The sequence below is a fragment of the Gambusia affinis genome, linkage group LG11, assembly GCF_019740435.1.
Source record: "Gambusia affinis linkage group LG11, SWU_Gaff_1.0, whole genome shotgun sequence".
NCBI classification, from domain to species: Eukaryota; Metazoa; Chordata; class Actinopteri; order Cyprinodontiformes; family Poeciliidae; genus Gambusia; species Gambusia affinis.
In genome coordinates this window covers 13,718,086-13,743,455 of record NC_057878.1, presented here as the reverse complement: position 1 = coordinate 13,743,455, position 25,370 = coordinate 13,718,086, and the positions used below count along the sequence as shown (strand labels likewise).

General features: G+C 38.3%; 1 protein-coding gene across 2 annotated transcripts; it reads right to left on the bottom strand.

Annotated features, from left to right (window-relative positions):
• Positions 1–208: 208 nt before the first annotated feature.
• tbl1x (transducin beta like 1 X-linked) lies at positions 209–25,370 on the bottom strand. 2 transcript variants are annotated; one of them, XM_044131403.1, is made up of 15 exons: positions 24,792–25,370; positions 9,028–9,133; positions 8,446–8,591; positions 7,732–7,951; positions 5,693–5,852; positions 5,405–5,546; positions 5,248–5,311; positions 5,038–5,135; positions 4,654–4,714; positions 3,849–3,970; positions 3,703–3,777; positions 3,492–3,619; positions 3,100–3,265; positions 2,914–3,015; positions 209–2,166 (listed from the first exon to the last, which is right to left on the bottom strand). In XM_044131403.1, the coding sequence occupies exons 2-15, from the start codon at positions 9,083–9,085 to the stop codon at positions 2,140–2,142; spliced, it is 1,569 nt and encodes a 522-aa protein (XP_043987338.1). In that variant the 5' UTR covers positions 9,086–9,133; positions 24,792–25,370; the 3' UTR covers positions 209–2,139. The 2 variants fall into 2 exon arrangements, with proteins under 2 accessions (XP_043987338.1, XP_043987339.1); XM_044131404.1 differs by having other exon boundaries at positions 5,693–5,825; positions 24,792–25,361.

Genomic DNA, 25,370 nt, shown 5'->3' with positions numbered 1-25,370 from the left:
TTACAAAGTATGAAAATAAAAGAAATATATGTATAAATACATATTTTGAGACAGGGGACAAACTACACAAGTGGCCTGAAGGAAACAATTTGAAGAAACTTGAGGAGGAAAAAAAAAAAAAGTAGTTCTTGTAGGTGACATGTCGTAAATGTGTTTGTGTGCACTGCGATGTTCATAAGTTAGAAGACAAAAAGACAGAGGCATGTTGTCAAATATCAAAATATAGTAATTTATTTGAAACAATGAATGACTTCAAAGTTTTGTCTTGGAAACAGGTGACAGCACCCTTGATCAAGGTACAAGAGAGAGAAAATAGCTGTCACCCCATTTTTTGGGCTTCTTGGCATGCCAATAATGGTCACTCCCCCCCACAGACACAGCCCCATTCTCAGTCTGACACAGACAATAATGGCTCTCAGGAAAAAAAAAAAAAAAAAAGAAACAAAGAAAGCTTTGCAACACCTTGTACAATCCAGTCATTAAAGACATTAAAGAGAAAGAAAGAAAGAAAATAATAAACACTGGAGCACTTTCAACCAAAGCCAAGCAGTTGCTGAATCCACCATCACAAAAAGTGCACTTCATGTCGATGTAGCAGAAAATGCTAATGTGAAAGATCAATAACAAGAAGGCAAAAAGAAGAGGAATATTCTGCGGTATTGAATCGCCATCCACGTCACAGGATTTTCAAATGACCAAACTTAACCAGGTGTAAAATAACAATAATAAAAAGGCTCTTTTGTTTCCAGCAGGACTTTTTTTTTTTTTTCCCCCACCCATGAACTCTACTCTAGGGTGGAAATGTTGTCCAAATAGTCCGTTGCTAAATTCGCTTTAAAGTGCCACTGAGGATCTGTGATGATGCTACTCAAGCCGTCATAACTCATTTAGGTCAGGTTGATTTTCTAGCTACTTGGATTTATTGGCAATAAAAAGCTGAATCAGCAAACCAAGGAGACTGATGACTGTTCCCTCTCTTCTTTTGGGCAAGTTAACCCTCTGACGGCAACCAGCAAACAGCAGAAGACAGATTAGTATAATTAATATATCTCGCCATATCATTTTTCACCTCATTTAAAAAGGAAAGTCGTTGTATATAGCTGACCGTGTTGAGAAAGACTGCAATAAAAGAGGCTGACATGCACTTTGTTGTCACAAACTGAGAGCGAAGATGCAACGGCTCTCGCCAATAAAGAGCCCCTGTAGAGAACGATAAAGTGTACTGTATATAAACATATATACACAGTATATAAGTCTGTGTTTTCATCTGATTTACACATCTTTACATTCTTGAAATTTACATCCAAAAAGGGAGAAAGATTCTCTTTGTAAACCACAATTTTCACATCATCTTCTTTTTTTTTTTTTTTATTTTAAACAAAATGAAAATCTATCCATTTCAAGAGAACAGGCCGTTTTAGGGCGTCAGGATGATTACTTGGCAAGTTTTTTCTCTTGTTGACCTGCTGTTAAAAACGAACTAGGCTCTACCTCGTAACGGCACATTCAATCTGACTCTCAAAACATCCGTCTGTGGATAATGTCAAACGAGCAACAGGTATTGTGGAAACTTCCTCCTCCAAGAGAAGTTAGGCACCCCGTCACCTGACAGTGGCAGCATTGCAGTGATGATAATCGGTAACTTTCATCCTTCTTGCCTGCTCGATTATCTGAACATACAGTTATATTCCCTGAAAGGAATTATTAGCCCAACGCCTTCCCTTTGCATTTTGTTGCTTCTCCCAGCCCAAACACCTGTCTCTCATTTTCCCTTCTTTCTGTAGAAAACTTGACTCATCTTTGTGTTTCCGCCCAGCCTGCAGGGACCCCGGCACGTCCTCGTTAGAAACCTTTTAATACATGGATTCACTCAGGAGGGAGTCAGATCCACGTTGAGGGCGCTCCTAAGCCAGTTTCCATCCTCTCTCAGGCTCATCGGGAAAAACACGCATCAACAAACATTAAGGTGCAACAAATTTAGTTGGTGTTTGAGCTGCTGCTGTCATCTGGTTAAGGTCCTGTGAAGGGTTCTTTTCAGTCCACCTTTACAGCCCTTCTTGAGCGAGGAGAGTGCATCTGCTGATGTCCGAAGAAGGCAAATCTCAGCGGTTTCCAGGATCCGTCGTCCTAGTAGGAGGGCTATTTTCGGAGATCGAGAACACAAACCTGAAAAGGGGAAGAATCGGATACAATGAAAACGGTGTTGAAGAAATATTTTATTTGCAAAGACTGAACCAAAGCCTGGATGGGTGCCTAAAAGATGAAATTCTTGGGGGTTTTTAATTATTTTTGAGGATTATGAGATGCAGCAAACGAAAACCCAAGTATTTTTCTTTTGTTTTAAAAAAGTAGACTACTCTATTTCTATTGTTATGTTCATGCTGTAGTCTACATATATTGTTGACAGCTGTCCAGCAGAGAGACTGTAAATTCCACGTATATTCATGGGAAGTTGAGTGGAAGAAAACAAGCTTGGTAGAGAAAATGTAAAGCTTCCACAGTTAGCAATGACTGATCACATTTTTGTACCTTTTCTTGCACTTTATGCTTTCAATTAATTTTCCATTAATTGTACTTGGATAAAGCAATCCACTTTTGCAATTACCTTTTAGATTTTAACCTTCTTGTGGAGGGTGCTAGTGAATGTGTGCTAGGCAGTTGTCAATTCAAACCCCTCACAAAGAAGTGTGTAGGTCATCAAAAGGCAGAAACAGAACATTTCTCTTTTAAAAGATCCTTATTGCACTCAGGCAATGTATTCATTTTTGAATACGAAATTAACTTTGTGATGCAAAATTTGGTGTGTAATGAATGTTGCATCAGTTTCACTTTTGAATTGAATTACAGACAAATTAAGGCTTCAATAACACTGAAATTTGTTGACACGCCCCCTTAAATAAAACCGAAGCTTACCGAGCCGTCTGATGCGCTGGCTCCAACTTTATCTCCGGTGCTGTTCCAGCACACCTCAAAAATGCCACCAGTTCCCCTGTAGCTGTGGACCAGGGCTCCAGTCTGAAACAGAAGCATCATGAATAAGGACAAACCAGTCTGATACAAAACTCGTCTCAGCTGCCGTCTTACCACAATCTGACTTACCGTGGTGTTCCAAATGTGGACGCACTTATCGAAGGAGCCGCTGGCGAGGTGTTTGCCGTCAGGGCTGAAGGCCACGCTGTAGACGGGCTCCTGGTGCTTGGTCAGGGTGTGTATACAGGCCCCTCGCTCTACGTCCCAGAGTCGCACTGTTGAGTCAAAAGATGCACTGTGTGGGGGAAAGAATAAAACATAAACGTCTGAGAACAGCATTAAAGTTTCTTCATTTTTCTTGTGACAACACCTCGGTTTTTGATGTTTATTTTTCCTTTCAATTTAATAAGGCCAATGCAGAAGCTGTAGATTGTGCCTAAAGCTGTGGCAAAATGCTAATAAGTTGAACTCCTACAAAATAATATATATACACATATATATGTGCAGGTGTTCTAGGTTACCTGGCAAGCATGATGTTGGAGTTGGGGTTATTTGTGCCCGGCCCCGTGGGGCTCCACTTGATTGTGTAGATTTCTTTACTGTGAGCTTGGAGGTCGTGGACGCAGGACTCCTGCTTCATACTCCAGATCTGTGTGCGACGGCAACATATGAATACAAATTATCTCTCACGTTTGTTGCCTGCAGCTACTAACGTGGGAAAACTGGATTTACCTTTAAAGTCATGTCATCTGAGCAGGAGGCAAGCAGCATACCTGATGGATCCCACTTAATGGCGTTGACCTCATTCTGGAAAACACAACACTCGTTAGGAAAGGCGGGGATAAGGTCAGAAAAGTAACACGGGGAACGCTGCTCACCGAGTGACCCTGGAAGGTCTTCAGAGGCCTGTCGCTGCCGAGGCGACACACGTGGATGCACATGTCTGTGCTGCAGGAGGCAAACGTGGTGTTGTTCTGCCAGTCAACATCCAGCGCAGGGGCTGTGAAGCATTTGCGAGCATAATCATTAGAGTTTGGCATGTTGGTGATCTCATGCTAAGACAGAGTGTGAAACAGTTTGCATCTTGACCACAGGCACAGCTCTATAAAACTGAGCGAAATCGGTGAAATGTTAGTTTATTTCAGTAATTAAATCCAGGTACCGGTATATGACACTCAGACAAATATATTTAAGAGTTCGTTTCGGTTAATTCTTAAAGCACCGACTCCAAAACGCAGACCACGCCTTGTGAATCTCCCTCAACCATTTCAGTAGAGTTTACATCTCAATCTCCCCCAAGCCTGTGGTTATTCTTGTTGCTTGTGCCGCCTTTCATTGGCCACACTTTGTCCTTCCACTTAGCTTTCCAGTGATGTGCTTGGATAACAGCAAGCTACTGAAGCTGCAACGTTTTTGTGAAGGGTGTCAAAACCTGTCTGATGTACAAGTCAGACTGTTGACTTCAAATGTTATGTCGACATAAAATAGTATTGCTGTATATAAAGGTTTCTAAATTAACAGAAATAAAAGGTATGTCAATCTGGGTGTGCTGAAGCTAACCCCTGAGTTTCGCTTTTTTTTTTTTTTGTAAAATTACTCTAATCTACTCCTGTATTCAGATGGATTTGTATTTCTTATGTTGGAAAGATTTTAATGTTTTGAAATCATAGAGAGAACACAAACCTGAATGAAAAGGAAACTGCTGCTTGGCTTCTCCTGTATTTGCATCCCAAATGATTGTCGTCTGGAAAAGTAAAGATCAAATTTAAAAGTTAGGGGGGAAAAAATCTACAGCAACAAATTCTTTAGAATTAGACAGAAAATAGATTTATTGTCCAACTCGACAGAGATTTATTGTTGAATCTCAGACTTGAGTGACTAACCATGTCCGTTTATAAACTTAAAAATGTGTGTAGTCGTAAAATGCATCAGGTTTTATTATCTAAACTCAACCTTGTGTAAGTATTTGTAAAGTAGATTATATATAAAACAGAAGTGAACCACAAATTTTGGAAGGCTCTCGTTACTAAAATGCTCAAACCACTGCTGAGGGATTTTTAAAAGTACCTTATCTACGCCAGCACTGAGAATACAGTTCCCCTTCTTGTTCCATTTGAGTGCAAATATGGGCCCTTTGTGCTGCCCCAAGGTGCTGGCTAGATTTCCTGCAGGATAAAAGGTACCTTTAAAATGTCTGAAACTGGATTGTTCACAAAAATGATTCAATAAACCTAAAGTCCAGAGAAACACAATGTGTGACAGTGATGGAGGACGCACCATCCTTTGTCCATATCCTGGCAAATCCATCATACGAGCCAGTCGCCAGGAGAGTCCCCTCGCTCTGTCGGACAGACAAAAAACAACTGTTATTCGTCTGTGTAGTATGTGGCAGGGAAGCGGGAGAGACGACGAGGATAGCCGATCTGAAACCTACATTCCAGTCCAGTGAAGTGACGTCTTTGTTGCTGGGGACATCCTGGCCACCTTCTCGGATGCAGTGGCGGAGAACCAACTGGGTGGAGCTGGAGCTGCTGTTCTCGTTCAGGTTCCAGATCCGAGCCGTGGAGTCGCCCGAGCTGAACAGGACACACACACACACACATACACCCCAGACAGTTCAATGGTAAGATGTGCATTTTATAAACGCACGGCGGTGTATGCACACAGTGGACTCATCTATCCCAGCTCCACTCAGGATCCATGTCAGGAGAAATATGCTTACCCTGAAGCCAGCAGGTCACTGACAGGATTCCAGGCACAGATGAACACTTCGGACTCGTGGCCTCGGAGAACTGTGGACTTACTGGCTGGTATCTCAACGTCCCCGTCCACCTCCATGGGCTCACTGTGGTTATCTGGCAAGACCAGGCGAGCAGAAAATGCTATCAGATACACACACACACACACACACACACACACACACACACTATAATAGCTACCACTATAGAATTCAATTTGCATAGGAACTTCAAAGAGACCCATCACAATGTGAAAAAATCTCAATTGTGCTAGATTTGTGTGAAAAAAGAGAGGTAGTGACATGCAAGGGTCAGTTTGAGTTAAAATAGCTATTCTATAAGTCCTGTCACTAAAGTTATAAGAATACATAAAGCAAGGGACTTCAAACATTTATTATCTCATCAATATAGATTATATAATTATGTCCTCAACTCAATGGCTTCCTTAGCATCTTAGCATGCACACGGACAGGAATAAAGCAAACAAACATCTTTTTGAGGACTTTTTCAGCATAAACTGTTGGAGCCTTAATCAGAATATAATATACTAATACCCTCAATAAAACTCTAGCACAAGCATCTAGGATTAAGTCAAAAGTTTACATACACCCATTGCCAGCAGGATTATTAGTTTACATACATTCAGTGCTTTACTTGAATAAATTTTTCTTTCTGCAGCAATCAATGAGATTTTGAAGTTTCACAAGATAAAAAGATGCATCTCAAAAAAATTAAGAATATTGAGTAGAAGGTATGTATTTTTGAAAAAGAAAAAAAAATTATATAAATAAAACAGCGCGATCTATTCCTGGCCTTTATTTGCTGTCATTTTGATTATGGCTCAATGTTCTTGAGAACTCAAATTTCAGAATCCTGTAAAATTAGAATGTTAAGATCAATAAAGAACAATATTAAAACAGAAACATCTGGCTTCTGATACGAATGTTTACTTATGGTACAACTGGCTTCACTACGGAGGGAGACACTCCTGGTCCAACTTCTTCAAGTTTATGGTAAGCTTTAGCTTTTAGTGGTTCATTGGTTCTTCTTGAATATCAAATATGCATTTATATCCGACTGTGACAGTTTGGGTCAGATGGTTGAAACTTGGACACAATTGCCCAGAATTAGGGTCCTGAAACAGATTCCTCACAGTTCCAACCTGAGGTCTGTTGACAATATGTAGATAACGCTTTAAATGTAAGAGGATGACGACAAACCGAACCATTTAAATGAATAATTCTGATAAGAACAGTGATCAAATATCATATCAAAATTAAACTAGAAGTTTGTTGATGGCTGAGAAAAACCATTTGGTTTCACAGAAAATTTTTAAAGAAATGTTAAGTATGTGATGTATGCATGTATTTGAGTTTGTGTGTATAACTTTGGACTTGAGTGAATTTTAAAAAGATATCCATAATAAAACCTCTTAAGTTGCGTGTTGTAAAATGATCCCATCCTTCACACTACTAATTAAAAGCCCTGAATGACACTGGAGCCTCTTCTGGCCACAAGTGTAACATTAGTCACAACACAGTTGTGTTCCTATCAACACCTGCAAATTAATTTCCAAGGGGATCAAAACATTATCTTCTTATTCGACTTGTCCACCTGATCTCCTACTATCTGGTTTCCCTCACAAAAGAACTAAACAGAAACTACTTGTTATTAAGGTGATCCATGACAAGCTAAAATGTCATTTTTTGTTACATGAACCAAAAATGTTCAGTGATGGCAGGTTTTCATTCAACAGCTGGCTAAATTGCTTTATTAATTTATGTCATATGTTACATCTGATCAGGACATTAATTAGACACTATTATAATTTTGCAACCCTTAAATAGTTCAGGTAGGAGACTTTTGGAAAATGTCCCTCAAACAACATATGACTACATAAGATGAGGATACAATTTTTAATCTTCATTATTAACAGCTCTGCGTCTTTATGGGCTTTCGGAATGCCTCTTTATTGGCGTACATCCAGGACCATCCAATCACTTAATTCTTTGATCCGACTTACTCATGTTGTGAGTGCCGTTCTCCTCTCCATTAACAGTGGCTTCTCCGTTTTTTGGTGCATTAGACTGGTTTCCTGAGGTTGAAGCAGAGACGGCGCAGGTGGCGTGTTGCTGGGCGAGCTTGTCACGGAAGGCCTGCTGCCGCGTCTGCACCACGTCGGGCATCACCGCATCGATAAGCGACAGGGACTCGATCGGCCGACCGTCAAAGACAGTACCATCCTGTCAGGGAGAAAAGGACATTCAATGCTATATTTATGTGCTCTGGAGTAGAAGAGACATTTGCCCAATTAACGCTCTACAGGCAGAAGTTAGATATCTGCCCATCTAATATACAGTAGTTGATGGACAATGTGATATTGCTCACTTTTTGTGCAAATCTGTTTATTTGATGCAAGTACAAATTTTGAAAACACACGCCTTCTCTGTATTTAAAGGTAACCTTACATAAAGACATTTACAGTGTCACAGGTATGTAATATACCTGCAATATAACTGATAGAAAATAAGACATGACAAATTTAAATGATGGAAAAAAATACTACTACAAGTCTTTCACTATTGCTCCTAACACAACAGCATCTGCTAGTACGCAATTTTCAATTAATGTTCACAAAACCATGATAATATTGACCTTTTATGAATTCCAATAACCATGAAAATAAAAAAATAAAAAAACATTTCCATTCTGTTACATTCCAGGTCCCTGCACTCACCTCATTAATGCTGATTTCTGCCTCAACGTACTGAAGCCCTTTCTGCAGGATGGAGATGAGGGCTGCAGGGGGCACTAGTGTTCCATTGATGTTCGACTGACTGATGTGGCTCTCAATGCCAAAGGTGAATGCTGAATGGGTAAAACCTGAAGAAGAAGAAAAGAAAGGGGGAAAAAAAAACACAAGATAAACACATCACAAAGACTCAAGGACAAACACTTTAACTGAACAGAAACGTGAACTTACATGTTATGTAATTTAGGAAAGTTAAGAGGCCTGAAAGACCTGGTGTTGAATTCATACATTTCTTTTTCACTGATAGTATGTGAACATATTTGCACACAACTGCTTGGTCTCAGTCACTGTAAACACCAATTAAACATCAGCAAGGATTTCAATCATTTATTTAATATCTCTTAAATAGTACGCTCAGTAAACAGATTATGTGCTTTGTCTTAACTGCACTTTTTTTTTTTTTACTGAATATACACATGCAGGTTATTGCTATGGAAATGTTCTATATATTAATAGGTTTTCAGCATAAACTGTTCACTGTGTACACAAGACTTTTGTGAGACAAACCTGACTCTTGGAGGTATCTGTAGACCAAGAAATTCACTTCGTCACTGGTAATACTCATCTTAGCCCAGCGAGAGGGGGGGGGGTTGTTGGAAGGCTGAGCTCACTCCTACAATAATGAAAGAAAACACACAGTTTAATATGTGAATGGGCAAATGGTGGTTACAGAAGTGTGAATAACTTATTTCTATCAAAATGGAATAAAACATAACCACATTCTGCAGAGGGCAGCTTGTCCTGACTTGGGCTCAGTGATGCAACATGTTCGCTCCAGTTCTTCTCTTGGAGCAGATTTTCTGCTTTAATTTAACAATCTTTGTAAATTCAGAGTTGCTTCTAATTGACCTAGTTAAATACAGCAGGGGGGGAACGCTCTTATAACACAAGCAGGATAATAAAGGCAAACCTTTTTTTTTCTAATAGACAGAGAGCTGCTGCAAACACTAAAAATTACAAAAAGGAGAAAAAACAAAACAAAAAATAAACACCTAAATGTACATCCAGCTGGGAACGGCTTGGCAAGAACAAAGCAAAAACTGAGACAGGAGAATGAGTTGAGACATGCAGGTGTAAAACTGTTTCCCTGTCTCTCGCATTAGGAACAAATGGCAACATTATTATGCAGAGAAGAAATGTGGAGATACAAAGGGGTTGTGTCAGGTATGAAAACCACATGGCTGTCATTCCAAGCACTATACAGACCCACTCAAGGTTTTCACTGGTAGCATAGCAACAGGAGAGATCGAGCTAAATAGACGTGGAACGGTGTTGTCCCAATTACCAGTGGGCATTTAGCCAGAGGGGCTGAACATGTTGCACATAATGAATTATTCACTCTTTCACCTTGGCATGTTCTTTCAAATGAAGTTAACCTTGACTGCGCTATGAAAACCATGTGAAGGATAACAGTAGTAGATAAAAGCTTACAAAAGACGCAGTGTATGAACTGAAACAGCTACAGTGGTCATTTTCCAAAACTTAAAATGGAAAAAAAAAGGGCATCAGTTATTGTTCTAACTAGAGTGCTGCTTGCCTGCTTCTTTAGTTAGTTAGCTCTTACAGAGGAATAGGAAAGGCTGGCCACATCAAAGCTAAAGTGGAGGGTGCTACATAACACACAGCTGGAATTGTAATTAACAGGCAGCCTGAAGGGGCTCAGGTCCCATCAGTGTGGGACAGCAGCAATAATCCCTCTATCAGATGAATGCATGATGACACCACCCACTGCACAACCACTGCCATGACAATATTAGGTGCAACATGTCTACTTTCCCCTTGATCTCGTCTATGCTGCCATCACTCTGACTTTTAGTATTTTTGGTGGTGTTTTTTGTGCGTGGTGTGAGCATCAGCTGCCGTTAGACTGCCCAACTCGCTAAATATTGCATCAGCAGAAAAAAATGCAAGTTCATGACACTTGAGTTTTAAACAGTCCTTTGCGATACAAACACAAAAGCATTTTAAAAGCTTGCACCAAGTCTTAATTGTTTTTCAGCAAGAATTTTGGGTATGCAATATAGTAAAGAGGGAGAGGGAGACAAGACAAATGTTTTGTGGTAACATCACAACTGGACTAATATCACCTAATAATGGCACAAAAAAATTACAAAACAGTAAAGTTTGCTTGATACCAGTACCAACTATAAAGATTATTTCTTTATCATTAAATAACTCTAGACTGTATGGGATCTTTTATAGTTCTAAATATAGCATATTTTCATAATCAAACCTGAATCAAATTCTTTTACACAACACATTGGGCATTTAAGTTTCCAGTACCAAAGAACACCAAAGTTTTAAAAAGTTACAAGAACCACAAAAATGTTCCATCATATAGCTGTAAGCAGATGATAGAGACGTGAAGAAGGGACTTAAAATCCTCTTACTGTTCTCGGTGTTTCCCCCGGCCCGTCTGGTTCTACCCTCATCTGACCTATAGTTGGGGGTAGAACCCATTACTTAAATGAAGTTAACATTATTTTAAAACATCCAGCTGGCATGTCTGTTAGGCAGCCAGTTGCAGCCTTGCTGTCCGACCCGATTAGTCCAGCTAATAACCAGATATTAAATAGTGTTTGTTTTCCTTTGTCTGTATCAACATAATATTTAGATTAGTATAAACTACTACTACATTACTTTAACTGTAATAATGTATGATGTTATCTTAACAGTAGTAGAAGTAACGGGTTTGATAAAAGTAAGCTTTTCACGTTATTACCTTACATTAACTTTTTTTATTTTCTATGCAAATACTATGGTACTATAATATTTTTTTTGAAGGTTATCATGCCAATAAAAACTCTGACTGGCACATGCTAAAGCTACACTGAGCAAAGATCCTTTCAATAGTTTGAGACTCATGAAACTGTTGTTACCCCTTTTAAAATATATTTGAGGCAAAATTATATTCCTATCCCTGTTTGTTTCTTCAAATAATCTTAAAATAGCCAAATTTGATATTTTAATGGCAGTGAAGCTTGTTATGACAACTAAGCATGGCAAAGAATTAAGAATTACATTTACAAAGTTATTACTGACAAGAGGTGTAGTTATAAAGTTGATAAGGATTAACATTTCAGTCTGACTAAATATCAAGAGCATTGGGCATATGGCAGACAAACTGAATGGCCTGAATTAGACGTAATCTTCATAAGCTTGGGTTGCTATAGCAATATGAAGTGTGCGAAACACAGCAGGTAAAGAAATCCAAAGACATACAACTTCGAAATATCAAGCAGCTTCACTGCATGCAGTCAATTAAAACAGGCACAGAACCGGCATAGATTACAGAGTAACAAAACTTTGTATTATGGACCTTAAATAAACTCAAAATAACAATTTTTAAGCACCAATCGATTAGAATCTAGGACAAAATCATAAATTGACTCCTGTTTTTAGTCATTAATGAGAATTACTTCTATGCAAAGACATATAATGTCACAAGACTTCCCAAGACTAAAGAAAACCCCTATATTCATAATAATATTAATATTGCTTAATAGAAAGGCCCCCTCAGAAAGGAAAGACAACAGCCAGAACTGACAAACACCTAATGGGTCAATGATGAGAGTGCCTGCTGGGAATATAGGGCTCATTAGGAGGTTTATTGCACTTTTATGGCAATTACTTTACAATGGCCACCCCTTCTCTGCAGGAACACTGGACAAAAAGAATGGCCCTGTAAAATATTTGTGTGTGTGCTCAATGGTCACAGCTGCAAACTAAATGTAATCCCATGTTACAACCAATTGGGGGCAGTCTAAATTGTGAGGAGCAATTTAGGATGTGGGCTGTCCTTGCTTTGTTTGGGATGCTGATAGCGGTTAGATTTGCTCCAATGCGAAAAAGATTTAACTTAAAGCGGACAACGATCTTTTTTCAAGGTCACTGCAACCATATGTGTTTGAGAGCTATGTTTTTTTCAGGTTTATATTTTTCATGCTTATTTATTTTCTGGAGGAAAAACTAGAGATGCATCTGTCAGATTTTTTTTTTTCCTATGAAGTTTTTGTCATCTGATACTGACATTAGATGATTCAAACTCCTGTTCAGTACATATAATAAAAGAGCAGCAGCAATAAAACATTCCTGTTGTGATCTATCTCAGTAACACAGGCAACATCAAAACCATGTGCTGATAAAGCAGATGTTTTAATATGGCTTTAGTATCTTACATTAGAAGTTAACACAACTAGCCCTGCAATTGCAATTTTTGTGGGACAAAAATAATATTTCTGTTCTTTTCCATTGTAATACAAAGCTGTTTTTACACCTCACAGCCCAATCCAACTTTCAACAAATGAACTTTTGTCATGCTTAGTGTATCATTTCTTAAGGCTTACTGCATTAGGTTTTCAGTAGTATTATATACACATCTTTATTGGCCAAATGCTCAAAACATACACATGGAAATAACAAATAACCATGGTCCAGGCCTAACAACTTTCAGACTTGAAGAAAAATTTTCAAGGCAGGAGTTAGACGTGTTCTCCACACATCTGTGCATGTTACGCAATGACCGATACCGACTGGGGAGAGGTCAAAGTTAACCCACCGTTGTTACATTTCTGAATAATCAAGGGAGGTAGTCACAAAGCAGGTCTGGGATGTTGTCCAGGCAATAATTCTAAACTAGCCAAATAATTGGATTCAGCAATTCTTAAGAGAAAAGATTTCAACACATCCTCTATAATCTAGACTAATGTCAACACCTTGGAGAATCCTAAAGTTACACAGCTCATCTTCTGGGAGGTTTCAGTTGCCTTTAACTGTAACTATATGTGTTAACTCACACAAAAAAGAAAGAAAATATTTGGTATGATGGAAAGGCAAAACAATTGTTAAAATTATGCAACAGTTATCTTGTCAGAGCATAGTCCATTTGTGGCCTAAATACGAAAGATCTTCAGACTGCAACTAATTGGGACTGTGACTATGATATAAAGAAAACACATTTCTTCAGCTTACGCGTTTCATTTTCTTTTTACAACTAAACTCGACAACAGTCGAGTACTTTGAATTACATTATTTGGCCTTAAACTACAAATGCGCCTGAGGAAGACTTTTATTCATACCATATAAGAAGATTCAGTATTTAATAAAGAAGCATTTTCAAGACAATCTTGACAGTGGTACGGACTAAATCTGCAAACTGAAGGCAGTTTAAGAGGAAAGTAAGTTTGACCTGAAGGTCACAGCATGACTTGGGTAAAACTGGACAGACTCGCTCTAAACTACATTTACAGGTTAGGTGTAGGGACATTGCAACAGGCACAGGTCATTCCACCTCTTTGCCATTTGTCATTTTGGTCTTTTCTTATCTGTCTTTTTCAAAAAAAGAATAGAATGTCTTATGTGAACTTTTTACCAACCCGGTGTGGATTAGTACTTACCAAGGGGGCATTTCATACCACCTGTGATAAAATGAATTAAGTTTCTAACATCTAGTCACTGTACTCTTAAGAAAATTCTGTTTTATGAACAATTAATTCTGTTATTTATCATTAACAATTCTCAAGAGGAGATGGATGAGGATAACGAAACCATGTAAATTAAGATCAAGTACTTATGTGTGACATTTTGAAACTACAACATTGAGTAGACTAAAGAAATTGAAATGTGTTTAAAAAAACCCATCTGAATAGATGATCAGGGCATAAACTAGTCTAAACATGTATTTGAGTTTAACAATTTCAGAGAATGTAAAGAAAACAAGACAAAGGACAACAGCATCAGCGTTTCTAATCATATTTAATGCGTTGAAGATAATTTTAGATTCAGAACTCAGATCCATAAGCCTGACGTTCTCAAAATACAATTTAAAAGCCCTTGCTACAGCCGATAAGCAAGGTAATCATGGAAAGCATTTATACTTTACAAGAATCCAAATAAAATTCCTTCTGCATACACTTGGCTGCAGAAATCACACAAGCAAGGAGAACCAACCAAACCGTCGTCTCCTACGCATGTAGTTTTGAGTACAATGATGTTAAAAAAAAAAAACAAAAAAAAACTGCATACCACAGACCCCATTTTCTCCTGAACGGTCACCTCCTGACAGATGTGCAAACAAGACCTGGAAACAGCAGCCATTTTCTCTTGAACTGCTCTGCTGAGTAAAACCCGCCTTTGAAGCCTCTGGTTGGGCTGCAGTCTTGAGGGGGAGGGAGGGAGGGAAGTGTGTGTAAGAGACAGAAAGAGTGAGTGAGTGTGGGGGAGGGGAATAAGTGGTGGGAGGTAGTGTGTGTGTGTGTGCGTGTGTGTGTGTGTGTGGAGGGGACGAGGGGGACTTGAGGGTCTGGGTGATAAATAATAATTTCCACACAGGTAATCACAACAACTATTTGTGTATTGTCTTCTGTCTTTGTCGGTGAGGCGGTAAGTGACAGTCAATGTAGGTCAGCGAGCGGTGGGGGATGGGAAGCCTTTTCAGTTGTGAGGGGAAACACTTCTCCCACGGCTCCTTTGGGTGGCAACACTTAGTGTTTACCAGCAGAGGCAAGCTGTGCCCCACAGATACAATAGTATGCAGGTTTCCACTTCAACCCAAAGCTCCACCCCCAGACCGACATCCTTTCAGAGTACAATAACTCACACGTGAAATTACCCGTTTAGTTAATCCGCTGAAATGAAAACCTGGCGAGTGAATGGCAGAAAGCTGGACCTTGCAGGCCTGATCTATTGGCTCCATCAACAGCTAACGAAAAGCTATGCATGTGGAGAGGTCTTGTGGTTTGAGGAGCAGCCCTGCATTCAGTCAAACAAAGCTCAGTTCCTAACCCTTCTCTATATTCTCATACTTTTTGCACACAAATTCCTTTCCCATTTCCTAAAAATCAGTACGTAAGCAAAAACACGGTGGGGGTATTTTATTTTTGTGCTCTTGAAACAATGGAACAACACAATGATCAAGTTGTTTTACGATTTGGCGCTGTGGTACAAAGAGCTCCAGGTCAATGGGGTCGACCACTGTGACGCAGCACAGAACGTCACATAAAGCTAATACCAATCCAACATGAAGAATTTTAAAATACTTGACCTTAAATGATTATCCCTGATAATGCTGATTTTGTTTAAGATTTAATCATTTGAATTCTGTAATTTTTTGAAGATACATTTTCATTAAAAGTCAAACGTCCCATGTGTAGCTAATTCCCTAGTATATCAATATCTGAAAATCTTTTTATTAATCTATTTGATCGGTTTTGATTCCATCTGCCATTTGAGCCTGTTCACTCTATGAAAAATAAGAGATTATATGAGATTATGACAATTTTTGGTTGTGAAAGCAGGCACTAAACCCCTGACTGGCAAGTTCAAATTGGTGCGTGGTTATTTCAAAATGTCCCATGGTAGGTGGCACCATTTTGTACCAGAACAAGGCTGTGCAAAACAAATCAAACTGCTGGGATTTTTGGGTTTTAGTATTCATTTTTACAGTGGGCTCACGTCATAAACACCTAATCGGACGGTAAAAGGTCAGGACAATGACAAAATTTTCCATGCTTATCCAGAACTGGAAAAGGATAAAAGCAAATGCTCTGCTTTTCCAGACAGACAAACAAATATAGAGAGCAGACATTTCCTCACAGACGTTTCTCAGGTTCCTGCTAGTTAACTGCAAACTGTGTCTTCAGAGAAACAGTCGCTTGATAGGTCGTGTGCAAACATGACACTGAGACGTCACACCTCTGATATTTCTGCCTTGCCAGAAATACCCTTTACACAAGAAAGCTGCTTCCGTTTTCTGACTTCCTGCACAGCAACTCTAAATGCACCTTTAACATAAAATAAATTAATCACAACAATCCCAGCATGAGCAGACATATAAGAGGCTAATGGACCAGACGTTTGTTTTTAAGTTAACTTACAACTCTCCTTGAACTGTTTTATTTCAATTTAGTAAGATTATACAATAAAAGTAGATCCCAGCAAGTGCATATTTATCTCAGAGGAGATGATGACATGTTTCAAACGTCAAGCATCTCATGTTCTCATACTGAACCCACTGACCTCAAATAAATGTACCAACTCCCTCCAGGCTATTGTTGCCAAGGTAGAAACTGAAGTACAGCAGCTGTGTGATACTGTGCAAACATTACAAATATTTCATCTGAACGTCATTATCAAGATAAATATATCAATCCATAGTTTATATTAATCTGGCTACAGATAATACACACATATTTTCCCTCTTAACTCTATTATTTTGTCACATCACAAATACAAATTTCAAAATTTTTTACTGGGCTTTTATGTGATGGATCAACTGAAACTAATGTTCACAGAAACTCCGGAATGTAAAATAATGCAGCAATTTCTAATAAATTGCACACCATTTTCTTTCATAAAGCTACCCAAAAAGTAAAAGTTTGTTATCATAACATGGTAACAGACAAAATGTGAAAAAGCTTTAATAGTTCTACAAAACTCTACAGTAAAGGAAAGTTACTGCCAAAGATGAGCCGCAGACATGGGGACAATCAATCCAGCTAACTCACTACAAATTCATTAACTCTAGGTGGCTCAGGTTTCATGTATTATTTAAACTGCCGTTCCTGGAGGGCTCTTTCTATCTGTGTGCGACTTGCCTTTATCAAAGTGAAAAACCTTGTGTTTCAGGTCTCAACATCAGATGACCTTAAAAACAAACACCACAAAAAATACAGCATGAGACAGCATAGAGGGTACAAAGCAGTGAACCATTTTGTCTTTTTGAAATATTTATTGCACCTCATATATTAGGATACTTGCATAAGATTAAAGCTACTGCAGGCAACGGGAATTAATCTAACTGATGAAAAAGCTAAATGTAGAAGCTTAATGATCAAGCATGTTATTGTGGGGCAACACTTTGTCAGGCATTGTGTCTCTATCTGGTTTCTCCAAATGACTTGGCGGGTTTTTAGGTCAAGGGCGGCACAAATATCTCAGCCGTTCTTGATGCTCTAGTAAAGAGAAAACACTGTCAAGCCACTCTGTGTGTCATTCATCGCTTCAGGCTTAGCTTGAACTATCACACAGATATGACTTTTAATCTAAAACCTTGTGCTTGCTCTCATAATAAGCTAAAATATTAGCAACTATCAACTAATAATGATAACTTTAGGTAAGAGGTGGACTACTAAAAGACCAAATGTATATTTTTGGAGAATCAAAAGTACATTTCTACATTTATTCAGCAAGAATTAAAATAAATTCAGTGTTTTTTCAGCAAGGCCCTTTTTTTCTCCTTTCATAATGAGATGAGAATTGGACAAATAAGCTGTACACACAGTCAGACCAGTGTGGGCAATACAACGGTTGCTATGGTGAGGAGAAAATCTTACTTTTCCATCAACAGCTTAAATACCCCACACTCATCTCCTGGCGCTTTCCCTCCATCTGACATCAGGGTTAAACGAACAAGGCAGACAAGTGCGACGAAACACCGATCCTTTCTCTGAGTCACTATAGCCGTGTCTCCAGCCAGCATTTACACAGAGTGGCACAAATATCACAAGCAATATACGCAGTGGACATATGTGATATAAACAGACAAATTGATTTTTTTCTATATTTTTTTTTTTTTTACACTTAAAAATAGGGTATCCATGTGCATACTATGTAACAATTACTGTATTTTGAAGTCCACTTTGGGCCAATACAGGCCATGTCTTCATCGTCAACAAAAAGAAAAAGAAAAAAACCACAGTTGCCTTGGTAATCTCTTTCAAAGCTCATCTTTAAAACACCTGGATTACATTCATGCATTGCACTCCAGTTTAGCACAGTTAGGGCAAGTGTGTTGTTGGATCTGTTTCTACACCTAAAAACGCAGGAAAACAGAAAAATGGTGCAGCTGTAACCATAAAACTTTCACTTCCACTTCCATAATCAACGTTTCTTTTTTCAAGCGCATAGTGTTCAGAGCAGCAATCTATGAGTAAAACTAAAGACACAATCCAGATAACAAATGAGCAGATTAAGACTAAAAATTACATTTAACCTTTGTTGAAAGTTTGACATCTTACTTCTTGCTTCAAAAGGTAAAATTACACAAAGTTGCTTAATGACAAAATGTGGCAAGTCATGCTTAATGAGCAAAAAGTGAATGAGTTATTTCAGACACGTGGCGGATCAATGAGCTAATAATCTACACAGTTATTTCAGACACGTAGCAGATCAATGAGCTAATAATCTACACAGTGTGAATAGGACTAAGATATATTAGGGATGTAACATACAGGTAATAGTCTGGCGATAGTTTATTAATGTGTGGGAATGAGACAATTATGGCGTAGCCACAAGCTTCTCATTTGCACATCATCTAAACAGAGTATAAAGAAAAACTTATTCTGGGTTCGTATTTCAGCCACGTTTCAAACCAACAGCTCATCCCATCGTTTATAAATCTGTTGTACAGGGAACAGTTTCACCTTTTCCTAGTTTATATCAAATAAGCATGGAATAAGAAAAAACATGCAGTAATGTGCATTATTTTAAAACAAAAAACGGAACCATCCGAGCCTTTTATTATTGATGGCACCATGTTTACCTGTGGTAGATTGCAAAATTTCATCACAAAGAAAAGGAGATGGATCCAAACGTATCCCTAAAATAATTGCTGTTCTACTAACCATATGGTCAATTACTAAAATACTGAAAAGTTATATTTATCTTTGGGTGTATTAAAAGCATTAAAACTTAAAACTAACCAAGAGTGTGTTCTTTGAATGTTAGGGACATATGCATGAGGTGGGAAAACTTTCTAATCTTTTTTAATACGGCAGTCTAGTGAAATTTAACACCATTAATCAATGAACCTGTAGCAGATTCCACTTTTAATGTCAATAACTATATTTAAATGATAAAATAATAAAAGGGTTAACATAATTGGCAGTCAAAAAATTGGACAATTGGTCTCCAAGACTGACAACAAACTTTAAAATCCAGTCTTTTTACGTTCATTTGCCAAGAGTTACTAGGTCATGCTGACAACATTCTTTAGACACTTTTAAAGAAAACTCTACATAGTTACTTTCACAATCACTGAGGTATAAGATTAAGTGAGAGGAAGCACAGATATGTAAAACATACCTAAAGAAAACTGTATTTTATAGGATTTTGCAACATCTCACCAATTACAGAGGCTGCAAAAGGGGGAGAGAGAGCAAGACTTCCGCAGATATCTGGAGGCTGAATGAAGTAAAAAAAAAAAAAAAAAAACTGTTTTATTATGTTGCTCTAATAAACTTTGACTAACTGGATGTGGAAATGTCAGCCTTTTGGAAATTTCTGAGTACAGGGTTAAAAATAAACATACTGCATACAGTTTGTAGTACAGTACTACAAACTGTACTGTATAAAATCTAAGTAAAAATAGCATTTTTTGAAAATGCTAACCACATCAATCCCTTAGAGATGCTAAAGACCATGTAAAATGTCTCCATGATCACTTTGTCTGTTTTAAAATATTAATAAAACTGTTTTACAGTGACTGCTCTACAGCAATGTTGTGACATTGCCTCTCCTTCTAAAACAAATAATTAATGACCTCTCATGGCAAAAAGGCAAGAATAAATATCCTCTTTGACGAAAAGCAGCTCAGTATTGGCAATTTCATGCACCTTTAAAATAATTTGTCTGCATATTGACACAGAAAATGAAGATGGATGGAATTCAGTTGCAGCGCAATTTCTACCAATGTCACCTGATGACCTCAGAGCCAACCACACCCTGCGAGACATGTTTATATTTGTTTCAAATAGTCACTCATAAGGGTGGTGAGAACAGACTCCAACACGAGGTGTGACCAGATAACGATTTACGTGTTAACAGCCTTGTGCGTCTTTCAAGAACAGAGTTGTAAAATGGAGACCCTGAAATATAACTCATTCTCAGTCAGTTCAGCTCTCAGACTACATGCCAAAATTTCCAAATGCTGCAAGTATTAATGCTTGAGTAGATGCCAAAAGTGACATCTACTCAAGCAATGCTCTGCAGCCTATCATGTTACAGCAACCTTGTTTAGTTTAACATAGCAACAACTCATAAGAAATACTGGGTTGTTCTTTGCTAACACGCCGCCTTCAAGCAAGATTGAACTGCAGTGTTGTTTTATTGGAATGTCATTTAAATGTTTCTCTTCTTTAAAATGACTATAACAACCTAAGTCAAAACACCTCCAAATGGTTGTTTAAGGTAGTTGCTAAACAAAATTAAAAGAAAAAAAAAAATCACCCTATAATTTTCTCAGATTTATTTCAGTCTTGTTTGTACCATCAGAAACATGTCCATACCGAAAGCAAAGCATTCACATTTAGCCACATCGCCTTGAAATGTTGCCTTTAAGAAAGTCCTGTCAATTTCTCACTGAAGTCATTTAGCTTGTTCATCTTATGGTAATCTCACAGTGCTCCGCAAGATAAGAACGAGTTTCAACACATGTTTTGTTCCATTAACATCAGTCTGCTGAGTCCAAACACCTCAGTTCCTGCATCTCTACATTCTTCACTGGACTATAAGTATAAATCCACTAGTATCCTCTCCATTTAATTCAATTCAAAACCACTTCATTGCTTCCAAAGGGCTACTAGATCTAGGAATTACTCACTTTCTAAGTTTTATATAGAAAACCTGGAATTTATAATCCTGTAAGGCAAAGTCTGTACTACTTCATTGTTTAAAAATATATACAATTAAGCTGCTGGGAAATAACTTTATAAAGTAAAGTAGGACCACTAATCCCTCTTACGTTAAAGCTCAGTCATTTTCATAACTGAAAAATCAGTTATTGTTCATGTTAAAAGCCCAACATAAACAATAACTAAACAGCTTTCTCAATCTGGCATGCATGTTCTTTCACAATTTCCTGAACTGTTACCACGAGCATTATCAGTTACAGTGCACTCCCTTTTTGTTTTTGAAAATCTATTTTTAAACACTTGGCACATCAGCTTAAATGCCTGCAGTCTTGATCAATGTTAAATACATAAAACATATGAACAAAAATCGCAAGGCACAAATGAGCCAGACATGGTTAGCACTTAAACAGCTGAATAAGAATATGTTTGGGTTGTTTTTTTTTTTTACATGTGGACTCATTTCAAATCAAATACCTACAAAGAAACACACAAAACTTAGCACAATAATAAGCTGCCAAAAGAAATCGAAAATCTAACCAAATACATAAATACGGCCGTTAATAAGCCAATACTGCTTTGGGTATAATCTCAGCGTAACCACTGGTGAACCAGTTGGCTGGTAGCCCGTGAACATTGCATGTCTCTCTAGGGGTAAAAAATGGCTTACCTTCCCCCACAGCCTATCATAAATAAATACTGCTACAGAAATATTTGGATAGCTCGAAACAGAGAAGTGTTGCACCACAAGACTGACAAAGCTCTTCTCGGGGACTTCCTTGCCCTACTTTTTAGCAGAGGATGCCTTTCTGCTTTAAACTCAACCCACCCGAGAGGCTCGGCTCTGTTGCCTCACACTCAACAGATTTGAATCTTGCTTTTCAAAATAGATTTAAGGCACGACAAGGAGGACAAGGCAAAGTAGGTTTTTGGTTCTTTATTTCACTCAAATCAAAGACAGTGCCCTTATGGCATTACTGTCATTGAACAAGACGATCAGAAGACTAGCTACTTTAACAATAAACTGGAAGGTAGTTTTAAAGTATCTGTAATACCTCACTTACTACAGCTTCTTTGACACTCGATTAAAGGCCTGCTAGCAGAACTATTAAAGGCCATTTGACTTTAACACATGAAGGTACTATCGACATAACACCTGGGTCAAATGACTCAGGAGTAGCAAAAGCATTCATCAACTCCCACTGCGTCTTGCAGCAACTGAAACCTGACACCTAGACAGACATCTCAGTCATCTCAACCACAAATTTCATCTGCTTCCATTGAAGCAGGCGTTGTATACAATTAAGCAATAAGTATGAAAAAGCTGACGTTAATGTGGGTGTACACTGTGCTATTGCTTTTGGGTACTCCCAGACAATGTCAATCTGCATTTAAGAAAGTAGTTATGTCACACATTATAACTAGATAAAGCATTTCACTCTAATCGAGTGTACTATAAAACAAAAGAAGATGGGGGGGGTAACTGAGATCTCTGTTCACGTCACCAAAAGTCAAGTTCAAACAGGACTAGATCTACATGTAATCTCTTGAATGTACCCAATTCAGCAGTTTAAGTTGTCATTTTCATTCAGCATACAACAATTTCATTGGTTACCATTGCTAAACAGTTCATTTTTCTTGTATTTAACACTATGAGAAATTATGGCGATAAAAATAACAGACATACATAACATAAATATCGCTTACAAGATAGTGAATTTGTCAATTATAACAAGCAATATCTAAAATAATCCCTATTTTCTTAAAGAAGTGTGAAACCTTCCCTCACAGCTGCTAAACAACAAAGTGGTGAAGCATGCAGCTTCTTTAAGTGTTAATTGTCAACCATGTGTCTGGTGCATCAACAACACTTCAAACATGATAAATAAAGAGGAAAAACATGCTACTGGCAATGTTATTACCCAGAAAGAGGGTGGAATTTATTAAATTAGGGATTCTTATGTTAGGTGGCAAAATTCCCTCCAGAAATACACATGGCTGAATGTTTGTCATATTAAATTAGAGACAATGTGAGTCCTTATCCTTTAACAATCAACAGCCATAAAAGAGGAATTAAAGGGAGAAAAGAACACTTAAAAGAAGTATTATTCCAAATCGTGCTCTCCCAATACAGGAATTCTAATGAAATGCCTTAAGTGAAATTCTCAAGACCTTTAGTTAAGACAACAACTTAACTGAACTCAGACAAAGAAATGTAAAACAAGTATTGACTATACAATGTAGCATTATTGTAATATTTTAACCTTGACACACAGGCACAAGTCAAACCGCACTAAACACTTGCTGAATTCAGTAGAAGTTTTTATATGCCTATGTCACAGAATATTATATCTATTTGCGGTCTACTCTGTATAGACTAGAGCAACACAAGTCTAAAAAGCTGATGTAAGCGGGTTTATTATTCAGGCTATCAGCTCTGGTAGCAAAGTCTGCAGGCCTGAGCTTTACAAACATGCTGCTCGTACCAAAGCACCTTTTAGTATTAAAGTGACTACAGTGATGGGTGGCACTCATTTGACTTCCAACCCATGATCGTCTCTGTTGACCACAAATATTTTCAAAGCGGTTTCAGTGTGATCTTTGGAACGTGTGGAATATGCATCAGCCAGCATTAGAGTCACACATGCACCACATCGGCTCCATTAAGAATGGGAGCATTTGAGGTGAATTTGCGACAGGGGATTAAGCCAGCTAAGAGGCAGTGCATAGCAACATGTGGGGGAGGGGAGATGTGGCACTACTATGCACTTCACACCGTTTGTAAAATCTCTGATCACTTTCACATCTCGAAATAGGATGCCAAGACGTAGGAATAAATTCTAGAAGATTTTAACCCGCAACCTTTGGACCTGGCAACAAGTAACCAGGCCATACTTGACAAAGTAGCAACAATTGCTGTACATAAAATTAGTTTGGCGTTTGAAATTTGAGTCACTGACTTGAAGCAATCAAACATAGGGTGTTCTAATGTTTTTAACATTTTTGCAGTCTAATGCCAGGTCAGACATGTTAATAGTGTATTTTGTTTGCTTTCTGTCCATCGTCCAAGAATTATGACAACCAGGGTATATAATTTAGACCTGTCAATCACACTTCAGTAGGTTGGCAGCGCAGCTTTTGATTGTACTTATACAATAACACAAACTGTCCCTTGAAACTGGTGGCAGTCTCTTTTACAGTTGAAAGTCTTCCCCTCCCCCACACATGCGCTTCATAACTCTGGATGCCAATATGGTATTATAACTACTGATATATAATCTTTAATAAAACAACAGTGTGTGTATTCAAATGGGGGAGGGCTTTTAGCGGGGTATAGTTTTTTAGTCACAAATTGTGAAACAACCTTTAATCCTTAAAAACTTACTGTAAATAAGCAAGATAAAATGGGGAATGAAAACATAAAAAAATGTAGAGCCATAAATTCGGCTTGTTTTGGATAAGCAATAATAATTAAAAGACTTAAACAGGAATTTCACAACACACGTGTGGAGTGACTGGGTTGACTAAAAGCTAAGAAACACCGGCAAGCTCCTGCTTGAACGCCGTATAATCTATTTCTGAGAGTCTTTATAAAAGCCAGGCAGAAAGAGCCGAGCAGTCAGCGCATCCTGAGCCTTTACCCACCTTTAACTGTGAGAGTGAACTCGTGGTGTCCGCCGCCACCTCTCTCTTCCTCTTCCACAAGGAGAACCTCCAACAACTTCAGTAAGCGAGCAAACACTTTCCTCCCATTTCGCCTGCCCTCATATTTCAGCGCGCTTAAGAGTCAGTCACAGTCGGCCGGTTCGGCAGGGGAGCGAACCGGGAAGCTCCTTTCGTTTGGCGGTAAAAGTTGGAACAAGCCCGAGTTTCAGTGCGGCTGTGGCTGCAGGCTGGCTGCTCCGCTGGAGTTTCACCGTTCACTGAGAAACAGGAGCGCAGAGACAGCAAGCAGCTAGCAGGAGAGACGTAGACACAGCGGAGGGGGGAGGAGGAGGGCTGCCTGACCTTAAACCTGAATACTCAAAACACCTTTAAGCGTATAAAATCAATTAATCTCCGTTAACATGCCTAAAGTAAAAACATAGCTTAAAGTCTCACCTCACCATACAGCAAGTACATTTAAAATCATGCTCTTGTTATGTGAAAACAGATTACATTTGAGCTACAGAGACATTTGTTTGAAATAAAATTAATTGTTTTGACCAAAATATTTCTTCAGCT